This window comes from Callithrix jacchus, chromosome 8 (assembly GCF_049354715.1).
Source record: "Callithrix jacchus isolate 240 chromosome 8, calJac240_pri, whole genome shotgun sequence".
In the NCBI taxonomy this organism is placed as follows: Eukaryota; Metazoa; Chordata; class Mammalia; order Primates; family Cebidae; genus Callithrix; species Callithrix jacchus.
Window position 1 is genome coordinate 100,575,320 of NC_133509.1, and position 25,400 is coordinate 100,600,719.

A 25,400-nucleotide genomic window follows, 5' to 3' on the forward strand; every position below is an offset into this window, starting at 1 on the left:
GAACCAGTACCATGTACCACCATACCAAACAGCATGGTACTGGTACAAAAACAGACACATAGACCAGTGGTACAGAATGGAGGGTCCAGAAATAAAGTCATACACCTGCAACTTTCTAATCTTTGACAAAGCTGACAAAAACAAGCCTGGGGGGAAGGAGTCCCTAGTCAATAAATTGTGCTGGGATAACTGGCTAGCTATATACAAAAGATTGAAACTGGACCCCTTCCTTTCCCTGTATATAAAAATTAAGTCAAGATGGATAAAAGACTTAAATATAAAACCTAAAACCATAAAAACCCTAGAAGAAAACCTAGGAAATACTATAGGACATAGGCCCTGAAAAAGATTGCATGATGAAGACATTAAAAGCAGTTGCAACACAAACAAAAATTGGCAACTAGAATCTCATTAAAGAGCTACTTCACAGGGAAAGAAAGTATCAACAGAGTAAATAGACAACCAACAGAATGGGAGAAAATATTTGCAAGCCATGAAAGGTCTAATATCCAGAAACTGTAAGGAACTTAAACAAATTAACAAGCAAAAAGCAACCTTATTAAAAAGGCAAAGGACCTGAGAGACTCTTTTCAAAAGACATATACACAGTCAACAAGTATCATTAAAGAAATGCAAATCAAAACCACAGTGACATGCCATCAGAATAAGATAACAGTCAGAATGCTGTTATGAAAAAGTCAAAAAATAGCTTGATGGTGAGGCTGCAGAGAAAAGGGAGCATTTATACATTGCCAGTGGAAATGTAAATTAGTTCAACCCCCGGAAAGTAGTTCATCAGTTTGTCAAAAAACTTAAAAGAGAGCTACTATTTGATCCAGCAATCCCATTATTGGGTATATAACCAAAGGAATATAAATCATTCTGCTATAAAGACACATGCACTCATATGTTCACCACAGCACTATTTACAACATGGAATCAACCTAGTTGCCCATCAGTAGTAGACTGGAAAAAGAAAATGTGGTACATATATATCATGGAATAGTATGTAGCCATAAAAAAAGAATGAGACCATGTCCTTTGCAGCAGCATATAAGTGGGAGCTAAACACTGAGTACATATGGACACAAGTAAGAAAGTAATAGACACCAGGGCCTACTTGAGGGTGAAAGGTGGGAGGAGGGTGAAGATCAAAAAACCACACATCAGTTACTATGCTTATTACTTGGGGTGTATACTAAACCCCCATGCACACAATTTATAAAACAAACCTGCACATGTTCCACTGAAACTAATAGCTAAAAGAAAGTGAGAGGTTGACTTCTCTCTATATAGCTTATCTTTACTTTCTCCTTCTCCCTGACAGAATCCCAAGGACTGCAGCAAAGCCAAGAAGCTGGTGTGTAATATCAACAAAGGCTGTGGCTATGGCTGTCAACTCCATCATGTGGTCTACTGCTTCATGATTGCATATGGCACCCAGCGAACACTCATCTTGGAATCTCAGAATTGGCGTTATGCTACTGGTGGATGGGAGACTGTGTTTAGGCCTGTAAGTGAGACATGCACAGACAGATCTGGCATCTCCACTGGACACTGGTCAGGTAAGGAACCTGTGCAGCATGTGAAATCTCTGGGATGATTCACTTCATTACCAAATCATTAGATTTCTAGGTAGACCTTCATGGAACATACTCGTCTTTTCCTCTGGATCCGTGAATACTATACATTTTCCAGATAAAATCTAGAAGAACAGTATCTTATTTTTAAAGTATTTTATTATGTAATTCATTTTTGACGCTTGGTTTTATGTGAATTTAGCAAAATCACTGAGTTTTTTTCAGGGAGCATAATTTAATCTTTTAATAATAATGCTATGTCTTTCACTCTGTAGGATGCTTTCACATTATTGAACTCATTTTACTATGAAATAATCATCATATAAAGTAATTCAGTAACTCTCAAACTGGGTAATCATTAGGATGCATGAGAATCACCTGGAAGACCATAAAACACCATTTTCTGATAAGGAAGGTCTGGGATGCAGCCTGAGAGTTTTAATTTATGACAAAAGTTTTAGGTGTAGGGACCATGATTCTTTGAGAACCACTGAGGTGGACCTTACTGGTAACTTCATCTTCATTTTACAGTTGAGGACAATGAAGCCTAATTTGTTTGTGTTTTTAATTGTATTCAGGGAACATTTAATGAATAATAATGTGACTAAGGTACTATATTAGGTATTACAAGCAGATAGAAAGATCAATAAGAAATTTCCTTCCTTTCCAAAAATGTGGTGATGGAGTAAAATACAGAAAAGAGTTTCATACTGCTAGCCTAGTGCTTTTCTTTCCACAATCATGATCTTTAAATAAGAACTAAAGTTAGGCTACCTTGTTAAAATTGTGGCTTGTTTTGTAATCTTGGACAAGTTACTTAACCTAGGTCTTAGTTTCCTTATCAGTAAAATGAAGAGTAATAACTTACTTTATTGAATTGTTGGCAGATTAAATGAAGTAATATATGTAATGCACATAGTATCTGATATATGAACTCATATCTAGTAATTTGTAGCTACTATGAATAGCCTTTATTCATTAAACAAATGTATAATGAGTGCCTACAGTGTGGCAGATACTGAATTAAGTGATTAGGATAAATGCTAAGCAAGACAGTACACATTCTGTACATTCACATCTTGTGGAAAGTCAAACATTTTTCAAAACCTGAGGCATTTCAGTTAGTGTCATTTATCATGGGGCTAAGCATCTTTTTTCCACAAGCTACAACACTAGATATGAAATAGGGAGCTATGACATCAGCAAAGTAACTTTGGTTCCTTCATTTATTTTGCCTCCTTTGAAAAAAAAAATATAGGTAGTATCTGACTCTTTGCAGAAGTGTCACGAAATTTAATTGAGTACTTTCAATAAAATACTTTGAGTTGCTCTGCAAAAGGTCCTATATGGATTAAAAGTATTCTCTTGTGATTTTTGTCTTCTATAGGGTGATTCAGAAGCCATGTTTTATATATCAACATATTTTTTTATTTTTAACTCACTTCAAATTTTAAGATGAACCTCTTTATCTAGAATCTAGTTAAGCTTTAGTTTTAAGGTTATATCTTCCGCTGATCTGGTCTGTATGTTTTATAACTAGTGTCAACAGATTAGTTATAATTAGGAAGATACTAAATTTGTCATTCAGAAAAAGTAACTCTACCAGCCCCATGACAACTATCTTTTTTTATTTCATGGACTTAGTTCAATTTAAACTTCTTTGATTGTGGAAATATATAGCCAGGGCCAAACTATGTTTCACTGGTTCTGGGGGGAGACAACTTTTTGGGTGGTAGTCAGAAAAGTGAAAAGTTGCCGTATTTATCAGGTTTAATATATAATTTAATCCTGCCTGTGTGCTACAAGTGGTTATTTGGTTTGTTTGATTTTTAATCCTTACTTGTATGTCTTGAGGTCTGTAGTGGCAACCACAGGGTATGAAAATATAAAATGGCTTGAATTTCAAACATTCAGAATTTCTTAATGTTACAAGTTAAGACGATATAGAAGTCATCCTTTTTTTATTCATCTGGAATCAAAGGGCTACTAAAAGCTAAATGGTTTATCCAGGGTCATACAACTTATAAATGCCAGAACTCTGGTTAGCACATTCACTTCTACATACCCCCAATCTAAGTCCTTATCAATAAACTCAAGCCGACCACCTTACTTAGCAAAATGATGATTAGAGGCATAGAAACTGCCTGGAATATCTAGGAACTAAATAGTTTTAATAATTTGGATACCAATCTTATAGCTGAAAAGAGATTTCTTTTAAGCTTAGAATATTTTTTGTTTTTATGAAGAAGATGGCTGCCATCAATTTCTGTTAGCTTATCTACATTATATATGTACCCTTTAAAGAAACTATTGAACATATTTCCAAGAATTAGAGGAACTAGTGAATTCTAATAAGCTTCTTGACATCGGTCCTTCAGTTAGTCATAAATCAACTATGTCTGTTGTCATTGAGTTGTGCAAAGAATCTTGGGATATTTCCTTTGTCACCATTACTGTGAAATTATTATTGTTCATACACACTTGACATGATGTCCCTGCAGATGGAATTTAGTAATTCTTGTTCAAGTCTGTCCACTAGTGCAGAAGTTAGTATGTACATAGATCATTTCATAGCTACATCATACCTTATTATAGGTTGATGTCTATATTTCTTCTGCATTATTTTATGTTTATATATGAAGAAACTATATCCTTTATAGCAAGTAAAATGGTTAAGTGAAGAAAAATACTAAAGATGATGCTTCCAGTAAAAAGTAATCAAAATGTTTCCCACCACCTGTACATGCCATGTCTATTCCTAATAGTTTACGTGTCCTAAGGTTGATGATGAAATGATCAATTTACTTTTTTAAACCACAAGATGTTTCCTAAACCTGAACTAACTACACAATGTAGACCCAATTCTTCCACATGGATTCCTTGTGATAATTCAATGAATAGATGATCTAGTGATAGAGAACCCCATTTAAATTCAGTTACCCACTTCAATCTTTTTTTATGTAAAAACTAAAAATTATTCAGCTTTACAGTTAAACTACGTAGACTGTTTTGTCATTCTTTCTCTTGTCTTTTTCCCACTGTCTTAATAAATGGTAAGTTAAACTGAATTCTTAATAGGATAAATGTAATTGGAAAATTTTATTTGTAAATGAAAATAATGACTAGTAAAAAAAAATAATTTATAGGCTGAGGCGGGTGGATCACGAGGTCAAGAGATCGAGACCATCCTGGTCAACATGGTGAAACCCTGTCTCTACTAAAAATACAAAAAATTAGCTGGGCATAGTGGCACGTGCCTGTAATCCCAGCTACTCAGGAGGCTGAGGCAGGAGAATTGCCTGAACCCAGGAGGCGGAGGTTGCGGTGAGCCGAGATTGCGCCATTGCACTCCAGCCTGGGTAACAAGAGCAAAACTCCGTCTCAAAAATAAATAAATAAATAATAATTTATAGATATGACAAAGTTTGATGCCCCCCTGGAGGTGAGGTGCCTAGTTTAAATACATGTTTAGGTAGATGACCATTTGGTATATTCACTTATCTAAACAGGATGGCTCATTTCCAAAAGGTTCTAGTCAAAGTTTTATTTGACGTCCTTAAGGTTAACGTGGAGGCAGCCTTAAACCAAAAGTTATTCAATTAAAGTATTTGCTATTTGCTAAATACCTATGCTGTACTACATGGAGAGACACAGTCTCTTCCCTGTAAAGGTAGACAACTGAATAAGCAATAAAATACGTTGTGCTAATATGATGGTATGGGTATGTAAAGACTACCCTGAAGGAAATAGCTGATTTGTATTTGGGGTTCTTTTGGAAGAAATTATTTTTAATCTGAGACTTAAATTATGAATAAGAGTCAACCAAGGAGGGATGTGGTGGAAGAATTTTCTGTCAGTGGGTGCAGTATGTGAAAAGAAAGGCAAGAGAGCATGGAGCCATTGGGGGAACTAGTAGTAGTTCATTGTAAAGCTTGAATATTGAGAGACCAGCTAATGTTTCATTTTAAAAACAAGCATCACTGAAAGGATTTCCATTTTGATGGTTGTGTATTTTTGTTCTTCATTAAAACTGACAGGTTTTAATTCAATATTCAAAGCTCTTTGTTTTGATTTTGATATAGAGATTAGACAGTTATAAGAAGTCAGATTGATTTCAGGTGCCTTTTTGTGTTATCTCGTAGCTATTAAACTGTTTATTCAAATATCTCACTAAGGTCAGAAGGAAAATCTTTAGCAAGCAGAGCACAAATGAAATTATACTTTCAATCTTTCCTTTCAAACTAATGTTTTAACCTTTACAAAACTACTAAGATGTCTATTGAAGTCATCTAAGTATTCTAACAAACTTGTATCCTTAATAATGACTGACGTCAGGTTGACTGATTTATAAACTGATATTAAGCAATAATGTGATTAAAAATATATAGGTATAATTTACCTATTAGGCTATAGATATGCTTCTGTTAAGTCTTTTTACAGTAGTATTTTCAGTCTTTGATAATTATATTAATATGAACTTGAAACAAGTACATATTACTATTTTTTATCTCTTATGCTGCAAAAAAATCTTGATTTCTCTGTTTTGGTATCTGAGAGAGAAGGAAGGATATTGGACTCTGAGTCTGATCCAGTTCTGCTGTTTTTAGCTCTCTGAACTTTGTGAATTACCTTTAGCTTCTGAACCTCAGTTTAACTCTTTTAAAAAACTCATGATATTCGTTACCTACCTCTGTCCACTTTTATAGGGTTATCATCACAAGGGAGAACAATTAAGAGCCATAAAAGATATTCAGGTGGTTTTCTACATATAGTTCATTTTCATTGTATATGTTTGGTTCTCAAAATTTAAAACACAAACATGATACTGGAATATATTATTAGATTATACCCTGCAACAACAGGAAAGTTATCTTTTTATTCCAAGATGAAAATCATGCCTTTGTAAGAGCTTCATATGTGTTTTTTAAAAATTAAATGGAAAAGTTGAAAGAGATACAGAAGTTGAAAGAGATACAGAGAAGCAAGATAACGTCTAAGAATAACTACTAGACACCCAGGATATCTCTATGCTTAATAAACCTACCATTTAATCAAAATAAAATTCCAGACCATTCAAAATATTTAGAACTGCTGGAGGCTAAACGTAGCCACAAAAAGACTCAGTAGCTACCTTTAGCCTCCAGCAGTTCTCAGTATTTTTTCTGTTTCAACATACCTGAGACAGAAGGTATACTCTTGCTTGTAATGGTTATTCTGTGTAATTAGTGAAACTGACTTTGTTGCAGGGAAGATGTATTGTGCAGGGGGGTGATTTGGAGAATGAGTTGGTACCACATACAGTTGAAAAGCTAGCTGTCTCCAAGATTCCAGTAGGTTTCTCTGCTCTTTACCTGACTCCTTGTAGAATCATTAACCTAAACATGTATCATTGCAGGAACCTAAGGACTTTTTATTCAACTGCTATACAATTTTTTTGTTTTACTACTTATGGGCTATAAAAGAAAGATCTTTGTTTCAGGAATTTTAAATGCCTGTTAGAATATACTTAAGTCTCAGAAGAAATCAGACTGCTTTTCACTATGACATCTTCTTTCAGTTCCCACTTAAGAAGATAGAAGTCTGTGGTATCTCATTATAAGCTCATTGGGGTCATCAGGAAATATGGAAATAGGGAACTGAAGCTTTGTCCACAGTACAGCCTTGATCCTTCTGAGCCTACACTCTTATATACAATTATAGAATTTATTTTCATGTTTATCCTATAAATGCTTCTCAAATTGAGTTGTGAGTAAACCTGGGGAAAGTGAATTAGAGATCTGCAAACTACCAGGATAAAACATGGTACATTTTCTTGGACTATTAATTTTATTTACTGGTAGGTAAGCTAAATTATTTTCAAATAATAAGATACATAATGGTATAAAATGAAAATTTGATCGAACTCCAGCCCATTGATTGAGGCCAGTCTTCATATTCTTAGTAGTATGAGTTTACCCTCCTCTGCTGTTAGGAGCATCTTGGTGGAAAATTTTAAGAAACAGCATTCTATGAGTTGTTTAGCTGTTTATCTTGACAGAGACTTCATATGGCATCAAGGGCTACGTCTTCTAGGTTATTTACACAGTGCCAAGCATTTGACCAGCGCACATTAAATGTAATACAAGAGATAAAAACCTGTCTCCCCCACATCCCCATCTCAATTTCAAAACATTACCCTTCAGCAAGGGTGAGGGACTTTTACTGAGTTATTAAGATTTTGTTTTTGAAAAAACAGTCTATTGCTAAGAATGAATCGTTTTAGCAATTTATTCCTCCCTTTTTAGAAAAGGCTCTGGAAGAATGAGTTCAGAGATGAAAAGAGGTGTGATTTAGGAAAAGGCAATACATAATTAGCGTTAACGTCCCTGTGAAGGGCAAACCATTTCATGAAAAAATCCCCTAAAGTCTATTTGGAGCCTATCTAAGATTGTTAGAGCTAGAGATAGAATCCAGGTGTTCTTAATTTCCTGTGGGATGTCTGGGCCACATAGCCTTGATAACCATTCAGAAATTATCAGTGTTTTTATAAATACTGATATACCTATTACGATATGTGTATTTCACAAATATTTGGTATAAATTACATTATTACAAATTGAGTCGTGTCTTAAACTTCTAGCGGAGCTAGATTACAAAGTAAATAACCTTTTTTTTAACATGAGCTGGTAGTCTCCTGATTCACTCCCCACCCTTTCTTTTTTCTTCCTTCTCCCTTCCCTTCCTTTCTTCCTTTTTAAAGTGTTTGAGTTTTGTTTTTGTTTTGAGACGGAGTTTTGCTCTTGTTACCCAGGCTGAAGTGCAATGAAGCGATCTCGGCTCACCGCAACCTCCGCCTCCTGGGTTCAGGCAATTCTTATGCCTCAGCCTCCTGAGTAGCTGGGATTACAGGCATGTGCCACCATGCCCAGCTAATTTTTTGTATTTTTAGTAGAGACGGGGTTTCACCATGTTGACCAGGATGGTCTCGATCTCTTGACCTCGTGATCCAATCGCCTCGGCCTCCCAAAGTGCTGGGATTACAGGCTTGAGCCACCACTCCCAGCCAAGTTTTTCTGTTTTCTTAGACATGTATGTGAGTCTTTGAGTCTCAGTCACCTTCAACTCAAACATCAAAGCATAGAAAAAGAAGATTGCAATCTTTTAGTTGCATTTTGATAACAGAATCTTATTTGCTTAAAACGCATTAAGCAAATCACATTAGAGTGATTCTGCAAACAAGATAATTATTGAAATTTTGAAGAAAGTCAAGAATGCATCCTATCCCTTTTGTTTAGTTTTATATGCAAGAGCTCTGGGTATGATGTGAATCTATAATTTCTTTATCTTCCTTCCTCAGGGTTATATAAATTGTAGGCTAATTTCATAGAATAGGAAATAATAAAATCCATGATCTTTATTGGAATTATACATATTTCTTTTCCTCCCAAAGGATGTTGTTCGGTAAGAAAGTTCTATAGTGGTTTATACATCAGGTTCCAGTGGAAAGAAAGATTCGTGTGTGTGTGTGAAAGACTCGTGTGTGTGTGTGTGTGTATTTAAGTCACAGACTTTCTTCGTCATGCATTTTTGTTGCCTTTAGCAGAAGTTCAAAAGCAAATTACAGAATCATAAACATTCTTAGATGGTACTTTGGTATCAGGCTTTTTTTCCTTTCTTTTGCTTCCCAAAATACAGGGATCAAAAATATTCTTAGCAGTTATTGAAAAGAATTAGAGTTGGGTCTTCCACCTTTCCCTGAAGAGGTCCTCCCTTTGATTCAATTTAAGTTTAGTCTGCTATTATAAGTAGCCATTAAACTTAATGCAGGTTATATTCCCTGGAAGCAAGAAATTGCTACTAGTGATAATGTAAGTCATTCTGATTTTCCCAAAAGATACATTAGTTATCATTCTTGTTCAGATTTTGATGTCTAACTTTACTTTTGAAAAAATACAGCTTTCAACAAATACTGTATTAGGTATACATAATGGGCACATTTATATTTTTAATGTTTCTAATAATAAAGTTTTTTAAAAAAAATAAATGGATCTCTATCATAAACAGGAAGTGCACTAATCATTCAGTAAAAATTTGAATGTTTCTAAATGCCATGGGGAATGTAAAGATGACCCTTCAGGATCTTGTTATTTAGTATCATGAGAACCATACATCTGTAAATGTAAAAAAGGTAGTGTCATAGAGAGGTCTAAAGTCCTGTGGGCAACCAGAGTATAGAAAAATTGTTTCTGGCTACAGGAATTAGAGACTACACTAGATGTATGAGCTGGGCTCTAAAGAATGAAGAATATCATCTACCAGGACAGATCAGTGTCATTGATTTGGAGTCAGAAGTTATTAGCTGTGTGACTTTGGGTAGTGTCCCTTAACCTCCCTGTTCTGTGTACCTTACAGAGTTGTTACGAGCATTCAGTGTGATAATATACTTGATAGTGCTTTATATATTCCAAATCACAGTATGTTATTATTACCACTTTAGTTTTATGGGAAGAAAGCAAAATAGCAATAATAGCATAATTGGGTTATAGAATTTCAGCAGGCCTTCTTTTAACTTTAACCGTCAACATGAATGAAACTCCGAGCTACTTGATAGCTTTTTGTCTAGCAGTCCTCCCAAGGAGAGCCAGCTTTGGGTTCCCAGCTCCCCCAGCCCCCATGATGATCATTCTCCACTTCTATAGGGTTTTATTTAGGTTGTCCAGTGAAATCTCAGTATCCAAACTGATTAAGCATCAAAAATATGCTCCTATCAAGGAGCTGACCAGTTTCTCTTAGTTTTTGGCACAGGGTTTCCTTCTTAGGTAGAGCCATCACTGACCCCAATCAGAGAACCTTCCTGACAAAACGGTCTTCAGGTTAGTCTTCTTAAGCTCTCCAAGTTGATAGGACAATGGCTGGGAGTAGAGGGTGTACTAGGAATAAACCATTTTGTCTTGGAGTTCTAATATGTATATAATACTAAGAGAAGCAAAAATAGGCCCCTTTGAAGGCACTACTCTGTTGGAGTAATGCTTAGGAATCTGAACATACCCCAGGTGATAATTTCCAAGTAACTTTTACCTAAAAGTAGAGAAGTGTTTTTCCAGTTTTTTCTAAACGCTAAACAGACCAGTCTTTTTTTTCCTAAACACTTGCAATGGAATTGTGCAAATTCTAAGAATCTGAATATTAGAAATACATAAAAGTGAGGGCCTTTAACTGAGAAAACATCCCTCTGGTACCTCTCTGTTGAGTAGAAGGAGGTACATAATGCCTGACCAGCAGAGATTATGTAAGCAACCAAAAACATAGTATTGAAGCATTGTAACATGGTCCTATCCTCTCTAGGTTTTGGGTATTTTATATTACATTCGAAGCTATTATTCTGGGAGAATATAGTATATCTGGGTCTGGCTAGGAATAAACTAGAACACTTCGGTGGGATTTTAGGCATGGTAAAAAAAGCAGTTGATAAAAGAGTAAATCGCCAGTATTTTTCTTTTTTTACTGCCACTGCCCATCTTGCTGTGTTCACTAAAATCAAGTGTAGGAGTTGGAGAGTAGGTTAAATAGCTGCTTCTGCTGCTACATCTGGAAATCTTGCTCCATATAATTTAGAATTAATAATACGACATTGGCAAAAAATAGTCATTATACCGTATGGTCTTCTTTTCTGGATTAGATCCAGTACCAACTATGGGGCCGCCCAAATTGAGATATTAGAATCTATAAAGCAATCTGTCTGCATTCTTTGGAAATATAATACCTAGATTGAATTCAGAATATGATGTTTACATTTTAAAAGTTATGTGATGTCTCTATTTCAGAGGGAAGATTAATATTTTATGGCCTGTCATAAATAACCATCTTAGAGGCCCCCATTTGTTTCATGTATGCATTAATAATGGAAATTGAGTTCATTCAACTATTGTAATTTTTGTACATCTGTATCATGATTTATATATTGCCTCATTGGTAAACATGTAAATTATTTTAAGTTTTTGCCATTATAAAGAGTATTTTTGTGCATATCTCTTTGCACATATATATTAGTTTCCCTAGGGCAGTGCTTACAAACTTTTTCACATTATACTATATGTAAAAATTATTTTTACTGCCCATAATATCATCTGGGTGACGGTGGCAAAGCTACAGAGGTCTCTGACAGTGTATTACGTATAAAATCTCATGCTCTAAAAAAGAGCTTGACAAACTATAGTCCTCAGACCAAATTCAGCCCCCTACCTACTTTTGTAAATAAGGTTTTATTAGAATACATTCATTCCCATTTGTTAATGTGTTGTCTGTGTCTGCTTTTACACTACAGTGGCAGAATTGAATGGTTGCAACAGAAACTATATGGCCCACTATATTAGTCAGGGTTCTCCTGACAAACTGAACCATTAGGATATATAGTAAGATAGAACCTGAAAGATTTATTATAAGGTCAGTACCTTATAATTAGTTCACACAATTATCAAGTCTGATGGTCTACCATCTGCAAGCTGGAGACCCAGGAAAGCCAGTAGTATATTATTGTTAAAAGGCCAGAGAGCTAGAGGGCTGATGGTGCAGATATCAATTTGAGTCTGAAGGCCTGAGAATCAGGATTGCCAGTGGCAAAAGATAGATGACCTAAAGATATTCTCTTACATTTTCTTCCAGAATCTTTATAGTTTTATCTTTTGCATTTAGGTCTATAATCCCTCTAATACTCATTTTTATTTGTCACTTAAGGGTTGAGGTCATTGTTTTCCATGTTTTTATTCAGTTGTTCCAGGCTTATCTGTTGAAAACTTCTATTTGAATTGCCTTGGTGCCTTTGTCGAAAATCAATCAGTAATATATGGATCTATTTCTGATTTCTCTATCCTGTTCAGCTGCTCTATTTATGTCTATCTTTATACTTTAAATTTTTATCAGCCATCAAATATTTCACAGCATGTTAATTAGAAAGCTGTACATAGGTCTAGAAGTGGTATTGCTAGGTCATAGGAAAGTATACATTTCTTTAACTTGCCTACATATGCCTAATCCCTCTAAGGACAAATTATTTCAAAATCTTCTCTGCTTTCAGAATCATCTCCTTTTAGTCTGTCTTCTACACTGCCATCAGAATGGTATTTTCAAAACCAAATATGACTTTCTCTCCTTTCCTAAAGCCTTCCATGGCTACTTAAGTGTATAGAAACTTCTTGCTTAGAATATAGGAAATGCCCTTTCACATAAACAGCTTACTTTTCAAAATGTGCCCTGCACTCCATAATTCACTAGTCTACCTACAAATTTATCCCTTGAAAGTTTTGTCAGCTTTTACTGCTATACTGGGAACATGTAATTCCTTCTCTCTAGAGAATATCTTTCCTCCGCTTCATCTCATGAAATCCTATTTATCTTTTAGTATCATTCCCTTTGTGATATTTTCCTCCAATTGACACCATGTTTTCACTGTATTTAAAGTTTATTTTCTTGTTTCTTTGACTATCTTGTGAGTTGTTTAAGAAGCTTGTCCTATTTATTTTTATCTGCTCACTGCCTGATAATACTAGCCAAATACTCATTACTCAGTTTTTTTTTTAATTAAATTGCCTATGATAAGCAGAATGATCCTTGAAAATTTTTAATTTCCCTCTGAATCTATCAAATAAAATACAGCCTTGTCTATGTGATTCAGAGGTTTCTGGTGAAGAGCAAATGAAGTAATAGGCATGGAAATATTTGAAGAATGTTTTTAAAATATGATGGCCTTGTTGTTTATAACAAAATTTCACTAGAATTAATCCTCTTGGTTTCTTATAAGCTTATTATGGTAGACCTTTACCTTCATATATTTGCATTGGTTAAAATTATTCTAATATTAAAGACTTTAAAGATTTTTATTTCTAATGTTTTCATTAAAACTGAAAATAACTAAGTTAAAAAATACTTTTGCTTTAAAACTGTAAATTAAATAAGGCATTTTCTTATATAAAAGCTGAGTTGTATGTGTGTACATGAGTGTCTTTTCAAATATCTTTGATTCAACAAACATTGAGTACTGCTCAGTTAGGCACTATGATCATGATAATATTACAGTGATAGCTAATATTTAGTGAACCATACTGTATTACTGTGCTAAGAACATTACATATATTATCTTATTTAATATTCACAATACCTTATTATCCACATTTTATATAGGTCAGTAACTTGCCAGAGGTAGTACAGCCACTAAAATACAGAAAACCCAGTCTTACTTCAAAACCTCACCTTTAAATATTGTGCTCAGGGGTTAGCAAACTATAACACCCACAGCCTTGTAAGGCCTGCTATATTTTTAACAGGTCGTTTTAAAAAGAAGATGTAACAGAGACATAATGTGGCCTGCAAAGCATAAAATATTTACTATCTGGCCCTTTAAGAAAGTGTTTGTCAACCTCAAAATGGTTTAAGAGAGTCCCTGTAACTCCAGAAGCTCTCAGTCCAAATAGGAAATAAACACAAACATTTTAAAATTCTGCCTCATAAGGCAAAATGTGTTTAGTGATGTTAATATAAAGATTTAAACAAGAATCCAAAGATGGTCAGGCACAGTGGCTCACGCTTGTAATCCCAACACTTTGGGAGGTTGAGGCAGGATTTCTGCTTCAGACTAGGAGTTTGAGAGCAGCCCATCAACATAGTAAGACCTGGTTTCTTTTAAAACAAATTTGATTTTAAATAGCTGAGCATGGTGGCACATGCCTATAGTCCTAGCTACTTGGGAAGCTGAGGTAGAAGGATTGCTTGAGCCTAGGAATTCAAAGCTACAGTGAACTAGGATCATGCCATTGCACTCTAGCCTGAGCAACAGAGTAAGGCCGTGTCTCGGGGGAAAAAAAGGAACCCCAAGGAATTGGAGGTTGTAATCATTCCAGCCAGAAAACTTAGAAGAAATGGTTTTGAAATAGTTGTAAAGTGACCAGAAATCTTAGGTATAGAATTCTTCACACCTGCACTACTTGACAGGGGATGATAAAAAATACTTGCTCATCACATGCCGAGATAACAGAACTCCTGGACATTAGTTTTTCTTCTACCTCTTATTTGCCGAATTATGTAGAAGAGTACATCAAACCATCTGCTTCTCAGTTTAGCTGTTCGTCAATTGTGAATAAAAAATTGGTTCTGATAGTTATCTTGAATTTTGAAGTGAATCAAAAAAAAATAGAGGGTGCTTCAGTGCAGGTATTTTTTAAGCTGTAAAAACATGAAAATGGTAGTGCTTTAGTTAAATAAACCTTGCATTTTGTATTCAGTCTTAACTGTCATTGGATTGACAAAACTGAAAACCAATGTTTACATTTACAGTAATTGCAATTTTTGCAATAGGTTTCTTATAGGAATTTAGCATTTAATTTTATAATACATTTGCATTAATTTGGGAGAAAAAAATGAAACCGTGCTTTTGTAGAATATTTGCAAAAGTAGTCAAGTTAATATAGAATTGCTTGTTAGGAAACTTTTTAATTGAATTGAGGAAATGACACAAGATTGGTATTGTTATTACTCAACCCTTGGTGTAAACAACCCTTGGTGTAAACAGTGCCAAAGATATAATGAATACTACCATGAAAGATTAATATTTTGTAATTAAACACACAGATAAATACTAAACTACATTGGGAGATGCATTTTCTGCTAATATAATTTAAAATATGACAGTTAAATAATCAAATATTTGGATATTGAGGAATTTTATTCTCATAGAGGAAAAAAAGGGGCCAGGCGCAGTGGCTCATGCCTAAATTCCCAGCACTTTGGGCGACTGAGGTGGGCAGATCACGAGGTTAGGAGATCGAGACCATCCTGGCCAACATGGTGAAACCCCATCTCTACAAAAACACAAAAATTACCTGGGTGTGGTGGCGCATGCCTGTAGTCCCAGCTACTCGGGATACTGAGGCATGAGAATCACTTGAACCTCATGGAGGTTGGAGGTGAAGATTGCAGTGAGCCAGGATTGCGCCACTGCACTCCAACCTGGCGACAGAGAAAGACTCCATCTTAAAAAAAAGAAAGAGAGAAAAAAGGATAAATTATGTGGGTTGAAAAATATTTCAAACACCAAAAGTAAATGCAGAGGAGACATAAAGATTCCCTGATTTTTACAATGGTGCAGAATAGCATCCATTGTATAAGTAATGAATGTTATGTCTATATTCATGACAGTTTTTAAAAATCTGATAATGGCTTCAAACTATTTCTTTTTCTGAATATAATTAATATTAATATATAATTGGACTATATTAATGTGTATGTGGGCAAATCACTGTTCCCTGTTCTATTGTGGATATATAATTTAAATTAAATATTTCTCATTTGAATAAATGAAATCTGTTTGAACATTTTTCTGAGCCTGAAAAGAATATATGTTAATCATAAGTATCATTTTGGTTTCTGTGTTATACGTTGGTGCATATATTTTGGTTGGCATTGATTTTATATTAAAATATATATTTGGTGGCATTTTCAGTTGTTTGATAAAAATACTTTTACTATAATATACCCCTAAATATTTATCAGTACATATTCCTATCTATTTTAGTAGTGGAATAATCTATCTAATTGAGTGAAAACAGGAGTAACCACAGATGCATAAAATAATATATTTGTAAATTAATGCATTTGCCGTCTCAAAGACTGCCTTGCAATTCTTTTTCATGGAAATGAATTACCAGTAGATCTTTATAATATGCTAAGATGATTAAAGAAAATGTGAAGAAAAGAATCCTTCTGAAAAGGTTTGAATGTAGTCTTTGAGTTGTGGCTAAACAATAGTCTGAACCCTCTATCTATTCATGTCATTCTTTAAAAATAATGGAAAGAAATGGTTCCAAAAGCTATATTTTGAAGATACTATCTGTTGTCAAGGGCAAACTAATATTTTTAAGCTATTGCTTTGATATGGTTTAGCTTTGTGTCCCCACCCAAACCTCATCTTAAATTATAACCCACAGGTGTTAAAGGAAGAACCTGAGGGGAGGTGATTGAATCACAGGGGCGATTTCCCCCATGCTGTTCTTGTGATTGTGAGTTCTCAAAAGCTTTGTAAGCATCTGGCATTTCCTCTGCTCTCACTTCTCTCACCTACCGCCATGTAAGACATGTCTATTTTGCCTTCCATCATGATTGTAAGTTTCCTGAGGCTTCCCCAGCCATGTGAAACTGTGAGTCAATTAAATGTCTTTTCTTTATAAATTACCTAGTCTCTGGGTATGTCTTCATAGCAATGTGAAATGGGCTACTACATGCCTTTTTGGTAAAACAGTATGTTATTATCCAGTTTCATGTTTAATTAGTTTAATTTAAATTAACCAAATGCCTTTTTGTATTAGAGGCCACAGGTAACAAAAACAGAAAAAGACTGTTGAATTTGTGAATTTTTAAAGGCCATCACTCTGTCTCCTTTCCTGCCTCCTCTCTATATTTGGGCTAGTGACTACCAGAAAGAAATAAAAAGGTAAAAGCTCAGACTTAAAGAAGAAACAAGAAACTTATTTTACAGTCTTTTATCAATGGAGTATGAGACATATTTTTGCAAAGTATCACCGCATTTCCTAATTCAAAAGAGATTTGGACACAGTTATCCCTGCGGCACTGAAAGAAGAATTTGCTTTCTCTCAGTGGCCATATAGAACAATAAGAATAATGCAGTCAACTCTCTTCTAAATTAATGTAAAGAAATGTAATTGTAGATAGTGTGAAATGGTAAATATTCAAAAAATTACTTTTCCTTCACTTTGGACAGTTCTATGCCATGCTATTGTAGATTAACCCTGTTACCGTAAAGGGGGTCTCAATCCAGATCCCAAGAGAGGGTTCTTAGATCTCACGCAAGAATTTGGGACAAGTTCCTAGAGTAAAGTGAAAGCAAGTTTATTAGGAAAGTAAAGTAATAAAGAATAGCTACTCCATAGGCAGAGCAGCCCTGAGGCTGCTGGTTGCCCATTTTTATGGCTATTTCTTGATTATATACTAAACAATAATTCTTTGACCAAAATCAATCATGTACAGACTGTTCTTAACAAAATAAAAACAACTCTTAAAACTAACAACTTTAATCCTTCACTGAGAATGGCTTTAATATAATAATATGGCATATCCATTAATAGGCATCAACTATTAACCTACCTAAGTAGCTTTCAAGTAGTTCCGTAGTTACATGATAATGTGGGCTTTCTTTCGTTTCATTTCAAGGATTATTCATGAATTTTCTGGGAAAGGGGTGGGCAACTCACAGAAGTGAGGGTTCCTCCCCATTTTAGACTACATTTTGCCATGACATTTGTAAACTGTCAGTGGTGCTGGTGTGAGTGTCTTTTAGCATGCTAATATATCATAATTAGCATAAAATGTGCAGTGAGGATGACCAGAGGTCACTTTCCTCACCATCTTGGTTTTGGCGGGATTTAGCAGGCTTCTTTATGCAAGCTGTTTTATCAACAAGATCTTTATGACCTGTATCTTGTGCTGACCTTCTGTTTTATACTGTGATTTAGAATGCCTAACCTCCTGGGAATGCAGCCCAGTATGTCTTAGCCTCATTTTACCCAGCAGTTTTAAGCTTATAGGAAAACTGAACAGAGAGTAGAGAGAGTTCCCCTATATGCCCTCCCATTACCCCTGCACCAAGTGCCAGGTGTAGCATATTTCCCCCCACATTTTTGAGAGAGTCCCAAACTCTGTTGCCCAAACTGGAGTGCAGTGGCACAGTCATACTTCACTGCAGCCTTAAATTCCAGGACTCAAGCAATCCTCTCCTACCTCAGCCTCCTGAGTAGCTGGGACTACAGGCATGCCACCATTCCCTGCTAAATTTTAAATTTTTGTAGAGACAGGATCTTGCCATGTTGCACAGGCTGGTCTTAAATTCCTGGCTTCAAGCAGTTCTTTTGCCTGGGCTTCCCAGTGCACTGGGATTACGGGCATGAGCCACCATGCCCAATCCTCTATTATTAATATTTGTATTGGCATGGTATATTTGTCATAATCAGTGAACTGATATTGATACATTATTAATTAAAATCCATAGTTTACATTAGGCTTCACTTTGTGCTGTACAATTCTCTTGGTTTTGTAAAATGCATAATATCATTTATTCCCTGTAGCATAATTATACAGAAGTTTCACTGCCCTAAAAATCTCATCCTCTACTTATTTATCCCTCCCCACCTGCCTTGCCCCTTAACTCCTGGTAAACTAATCTTTTGTATCTTCACAGTTTTGCCTTTTCCAGATGTCTTACAGTTGGAATCATACATTGTGTGGTTTTTTTCTGACTTTTTTTGTTGTTTTTTACAGTTCCTACATGTCTTTTTATAACTTTACAGCTCATTCCTTTTTATTGATGAATTGTATCTTATTATATGGATGTATCACAGTTTCTTTATCCATTTGACAACAGTCAGTTGGTATTGGAATTGGACATCCACATGCAAAAAAAGGGGAGAGGTTGGGATTAGACACTGACCTTTTAAGTTTCACAAAAATGAACTCAAGATGGATCATAAATGACATCTTGATTGCTTTCATTTTGGGGGCAATTATGAATAAATCTAATATAAATATTTGTGCACAGGTGTATGAATGTGCATATACATTTTCAACTCATTTGAGTAAGTTGTAGCAGTGAGATTGCTGGATCATATGGCAAGACTATGTTTAGCTTTGTGAGACACTGCCAAATTATCTTCCAAAATGACTGTCTGTCTAGGCTGCTATAGCAAAATATAAACTGGGTGATTTAAACAACAGACAGTTTTGGAGGCTTGAAAGTGCAACATCAAGGTGCCACCAGATTCAGTTCTTGACGAGGGCCTTCTTCCTGGCTTTTACCCTCGCATGATGGAGAGAGAAAATCTGCTTCTCATCGTCGTCTTCTTCTAAGACCACCAATTCCATCATGGGAGCTTTATCCTCATTACCTCATGTAAACTTAATTGCCTCCCAAAAGCCTCATCTCCTAATACCATCACATTGGAAGTTGGGACTTCAGCATTTCAATTTGAGGGGAGAGGAGGGACATTCAGTCCACAACAGTGGTTATACCATTTGGCATTCCCACAAGCAAAGAATGAGAGTTCCTGTTCTTTCACATCCTCCCCAGAATTTGGTGTTGTCACTTTTTCAGATTTTAGCCATTCTGATATGTATGTGGTAGTATTCTGTTTTAATATGCAGTTTACTAGTGGCATATGGTCTTGAGCATCATTTCATATGCTTATTTGTCATCTGTACATCTTCTTTGGTGAGATGTCTGCTCAGATCTTTTGCCCATTTTATAATTGGGTTGTTAGCTTTCTTACTATTGAGTTTTAAGGGTTTTTTTTTTATTTTGGAGAGAAAGAGTTCTTATATATTTCGGTTATAAGAGCTTTATTTATATATAAAGTTGAGTTGGATACAAGTTCTTTCATCTGTGGGTTTTCATTTCATTTTCTTAATTATGTCTCATAGAGCAGAGGTTTATTGTGGGTGTTTGGTGGGGGGTGGTTTGAGACAGAATCTCATCCTCAGCCTAAGCTGGAATGCAATAGCACAATCTCGGCTCACTGCAACCTCCATCTCCCAGGCTCAAGCAATTCTTCTGCCTCAGCCTCCCAACTAGTTGGGACTACGGGTGCATGCCACCACACTTGGCTAATTTTTGTATTTTTAGTAGAGACGGGGTTTCACCATATTGGCCAGGCTGGTATCAAACTCCTGACCTCATGATCTGCCCACCTTAGCCTCCCAAAGTGCTGGGATTACAAGCATGAGCCCCGGCACCCGGCCAAGCAGAGGTTTAGCTTCTCAATTTTTTTCTTTTTGGATTGTGCATTTGGTGTTTTATCTAAAAACTCATTGCCAAACCCACAGTCACCTAAATAATATTCTGTGTTATCATGCAGAAGTGTTACAGTTTTGGATTTTACATTAAGGTCTATGATTCATTTTGAGTTCATTTTTGTGAAAGGTATAAGGTCAGTGTCTAGATTTTATACCCTGTTTCTGTTTGTTTGTTGTTTTTGCATGTAGAGGTCTAATTTTTCAAGCACCATTTGTTGAAAGACTATCCTTTCTCTGTTGGATTGCCTTTGCTCCGTTCTTAGAGATCAGTTGACTATCTCCATTTGGGTCTTTTTCTGGTATCTTGTTCCATTCATCTATTTGTCTGTTTGCCAATACCACACTATCTTAATTACTTTATATATAAAGTAATCTTCAAAGAAGTCTTGAAAGTCAGGTAGGTCAGTCCTCCTACTTTGTTGTTCTTCAGTGTTATGTTAACTGTTTGGGGTGTTTTACCCTTCCATATAAACTTTAGAATCAATTTATTGATAGTCACAAAGTAACTTGTCAGGATTTCAATTGATTGTGATGAATTTATATATAGAGTTGAGGAAAACTGACATATTGACACTACTGAGTCTTCTCTATCCATGAACCTGTAATAGCTCTATTTATTTAGATTTTCTTTGGTTTCTCTCTTTAGTTTTATAGTTTTCCTCATATAGAGCTCATAATCTATTTTACTAGACAAACTAACTTCTGTCATCCCTTCCTCCCCCTCCACTCTCATTAGTGTAAATGGTGGTGTGTTTTAAATTTCAAATTCTCATTGCCCATTGGTAATATATATGAAAGCATTTGACTTTTTTTGAGACAAGAGTCTTGCTCTGTTGCCCAGGCTGAAGTACAGTGGTGCAATATAGCCTCACTGCAACCTCCTTCCCAGGTTCAAGCCGATTCTCCTGCCTCAGCCTCCTGAGTAGCTGGGATTACAGGTGTGTCACCACACCTGGCTGATTTTTGTATTTTTAGTAGAGACCAGGTTTCACCATGTTGGCCAGACTGGTCTCAAACTCCTGGCCTCAGGTGATCCACCCATCTCAGCTTCCCAAAGTGCTGGGATTACAGGCGTGAGCCACCACACCCAGTCACATTTGACTTTTGTACGTCAGCCTTGTATCCTACAATCTTGATATAATTACTTATTAGTTCCAGCAGGGTTTTTCTACTGTTTTGTTTTTTGTTTTTTGTTTTTGGCAGGGGGAGGGCCGGGCATGGGGGTGCCAATTCTTGGGATTTCCTACATAAATGGCCATGTCATATGTGAAAAAAGATAGTTTTATGTTTTCCTTCCCAATCTGTATACCTTATATTTCTTTCTTTTGTCTTATTGCATTGACTTCCACTACTGACTGGCCTCTTTTGTTTTTAGTGTTTCATAGGAATGGAGAGAGGGGCCATCCTTTTGTTGTTTCCAACTTAGGAGGAGGGTATTAAGTTTCTCACCATTATGTAGTTAGCTGTAGGTTGTTTGTAGATGTTCTTTATCAAGTCAAGGAAGTTGTTCTTGCTGAATTTTTAAACATGAATAGGTGTTGGATTTTGTGGACTACTTTTTTTGCATCTGTTATTGTGAAATTGTTTCTCTTCTTTAGCCTGTTGATTGGATGGACTATCTTAATTGACTTTTCAGTGGTGAACCAGCACTAGATTCTGAAATAAATCCCAAGGGGTCATGGTGTGTAATTCTTTTTATACATTGTTAGGTTTTATTTGCTAATATTTCATTGAAGATTTTGCATCTGCATTAATGAGAGCTATTAGTCTATTTCCTTTCTTGTAATGTCATTATGTGATTTTGGTATTAGTGTAATGTTAGCCTCATAAAATGGTTTAAGAAGTATTCCCTCTGTTTCTGTTTTCTGGAAGAGATTATACAGAAATGGCATCATTCGTTCCTTAAATGTTCGATAGAATTCACCAGTGAAACTTTGTGAGTACCAATGGTGCTTTCTGTTTTAGAAAATTATTGTTTATTCAATTTCTTTGATCAATATAAAGACCTGTTCAGATTACCAGATTCTCCTTGTGTGAGTTTTGGTAGATTGGGTATTTCAAGGAATTGGTTCAATTCATGTTAGCTATCAAATTTGTGAGTACAGTGTTTTCCATAATATTCCTTTATTATCATTTTAATGTCCATGTGATTAGTTGTTGTGGCCTGTCTTTTATTTCTAATATTAGTAATTTGAGTCTTGTCTCCTTCTTTTTTGGTTAGCCACACTAAGGTTTTATTAATTTTTACTGATATTTTCAAAGAGCTAGCTTTTCAGTTTGTTAATTTTCTCTGTTGTTTTTGTATTTTCAATTTTATTGATTCCTTCTGCTTACTTTGGATATAATTTGTACTTTTTTTAGTTTACTAATGTGAAAGCTTCGATAATTGGGTTTAGCGTTCTCTTCCTTTTTATTATATGTATTCAGTGCTATGAAATTCCATTTAAGTACCACTTTTGCAACATTCCACAAATTATAATGTTTTGTTTTCATTTAGTTTAAAATATTGTTTATTTCTTGACACATCTTTGATTCTTTTTTTTTTTAGAGATGGAGTTTCACTCTTGTTACCTAGGTTGGAGTGCAATGGCGCAATCTTGGCTCACTGCAACCTCCGCCTCCTGGGTTCAGGCAATTCTCCTGCCTCAGCCTCCCAAGTAGCTGGGATTACAGGCACGCGCCACCATGCCCAGCTAATTTTTTTTGTATTTTTAGTAGAGACGGGGTTTCACCATGTTGACAGGATGGTCTCGATCTCTTGACCTCGTGATCCACCCGCCTCGGCCTCCCAAAGTGCTGGGATTACAGGCGTGAGCCACCGCGCCCGGCCCACATCTTTGATTCTTATGTTATAAATGTTAAAATGTGCGTTTTGAATGAAGAGACTCCCCTCCCTCCCCGACCCCAGCAAAGGGCAGTGGGATAGGAGTTGGTTTTATAAGTTGGGGCAGATCTTTTGGGGAGCGGGTGGGAGTGTTACGGAGTAAGATCAGTTACAGTGGTGGGAGTAGAGGTAAGGAATATATTATTACCATAAGTTCACTTACAATGTCGAGTGGGGTAAGGCATAAGAATAGTTAAGATGGTAGTGTGGGGTGAAGGGATATTCACAGAGTAAGAACAGTGAAGATGGCAGGGTGGGGTGAAAAGCTTAATGTCCAGGAGAAGCTCTACTGGGCGATTATGGATAATGGCCAGGCAGTGCGGCTGATTAGCTGAGGCAGGCAGGACTTCAGACTTTCTGGGTCCAGGCTTGCACTTGGAGGCCTGACAATAAATAACACAAAATGCTTCAGCTATCTTTTTGTTAATGATTTCTTGTTTAATTCCATTGTGGTTTGAGAGCATACTTTGCATGCTATCTATTCTTTTAAATTTGTTAAGGCATGTTTTGTAGGCCAGAATATTGCTTATCTTGGTAAAGTGTTCCCTGTGAACTTGAGAAGAACATGTGTTCTACTGTGGATGGATGAAGTATTCTATAAATCAATTAGATTGATGGTGCTGCTCAGTTCAATTATATCTTTACCAGTATTCTCCCTGCTGGTTATGCTAATTACTGATAGACAGGTATTGAAGTTTCCAAGTATAATAGTGAATTTGAATATTCTCATTGCAATTCTATAAGTTTTTACCTCATACATTTTAACACTCAGTTGTTAGGTGCATCATACATATTAGGAATACTTGTGTCTTCTTGATGGTTAACCCTCTATCATTATATAATGCCCTCTATTGCTGATGATATTTTTTGTTTTTTATTCTTTTTTTAAAAAACTTTTGGTGTTCAATATCAGAGCTCAGGTAAGATATTGCTGATAATTTTCCTTGCTCTGAAGTCTACTTTATCTGAAATTTATAGAGCTACTCTAGCTTTCTTTTGATTTGTGTTAGTGTGGTATATTTTTCTCCAACCTTTTACTTTTAATCTATATGTATATCTTCATATTTAAAGTGGGTTTTTGTACCTAACATGTAGTTGGGTCTTGCTTTTTTTTTTTTTTAATTCACTTAGACACTCTCTGTCTCTAATATATTTTGGGCTATTTACATTTAAAGTGATTATTAATATAGTTGGGTTGTTTCTATAATTGTGGCTGTTTTCTATAATTGTTACCCTATTTTTGTTTTCTTTTTTATATTCCTCTAGTTTTCTGCCTTCTCTGGTTTTAATTGATCATTTTATAATGATTCCATTTTTCATTCTCTCTTAGCATACCAATTATAACTTCTTTTAGTGGTTTCCCCAGAGCTTGCAATATATATTTACAACTAATCCAAGTCCACTTTCAGATGATTTTATGTATGCCTTCATGGGATATATAATGCCAGGACCTTATAACAGAGTATTCCTAATTTCTTTCTCCCATCCCTTAAAGCATTGCTGTCATTCACTTCACTTATCCATAAGCTGTAATCACCAAATACATTGTTGCTAGTATTATTTTGAATACACTATAGATAAATTAAGAACTTAAAAAAAGATTTCACGTGTAACTTCTCTAACACTCTTCTTAATACATATTTTAGTTTGTGACCTATATCATTTTTTGTCTCTCTGAAGCTAGCAACAAATTTCCTGTTTTGTTTGTCTGAGAAATTCTTAATTATCCTTCAGAAGGGAAGGAGAAATTTTGCTGAATACAGAATTCTAAATGGGCGGTTTTATTCTTTCAAAAGAATTAAAACATCTTTAAATATTTTCTTCCACTCTCTTGCTTGCATGATTTCTGAAGAGAAGGCACATATAATTCTTGTTCCTCTCTAGATAAGGTTCCTCCAGCCCAGGGGTTTTCAAATTTTTTCTCTGACTTTCTGCAGTTTGAATATGTTATTCTTAGGTATAATTGTGTTTCTTTGGGTTATTTTTATTGTTGTTGTTTTTGTTTCTTGTATTTATCCTACGTCAGTTCTCTAGGCTTCATAGATTTGTGGTTTAGTGTCTCTCATTAGTTCTAGAAAATTCTCAGACATTATTATTTCCGAAATTTTTTT

General features: G+C 35.4%; 1 protein-coding gene across 50 annotated transcripts in view; it reads left to right on the forward strand.

Moving 5' to 3' along the window:
• FUT8 (fucosyltransferase 8) overlaps positions 1 to 25,400 on the forward strand; it is a 351,449-nt gene that overhangs the window by 260,650 nt on the left and 65,399 nt on the right. For all 50 annotated transcript variants that reach the window (XM_078335143.1, XM_078335144.1, XM_078335148.1 and 47 more), the window contains one exon: positions 1,328 to 1,565. In XM_078335143.1, coding sequence (XP_078191269.1) covers positions 1,328 to 1,565 — 238 coding nt within the window. The remainder of the gene's footprint in view (positions 1 to 1,327; positions 1,566 to 25,400) is intronic.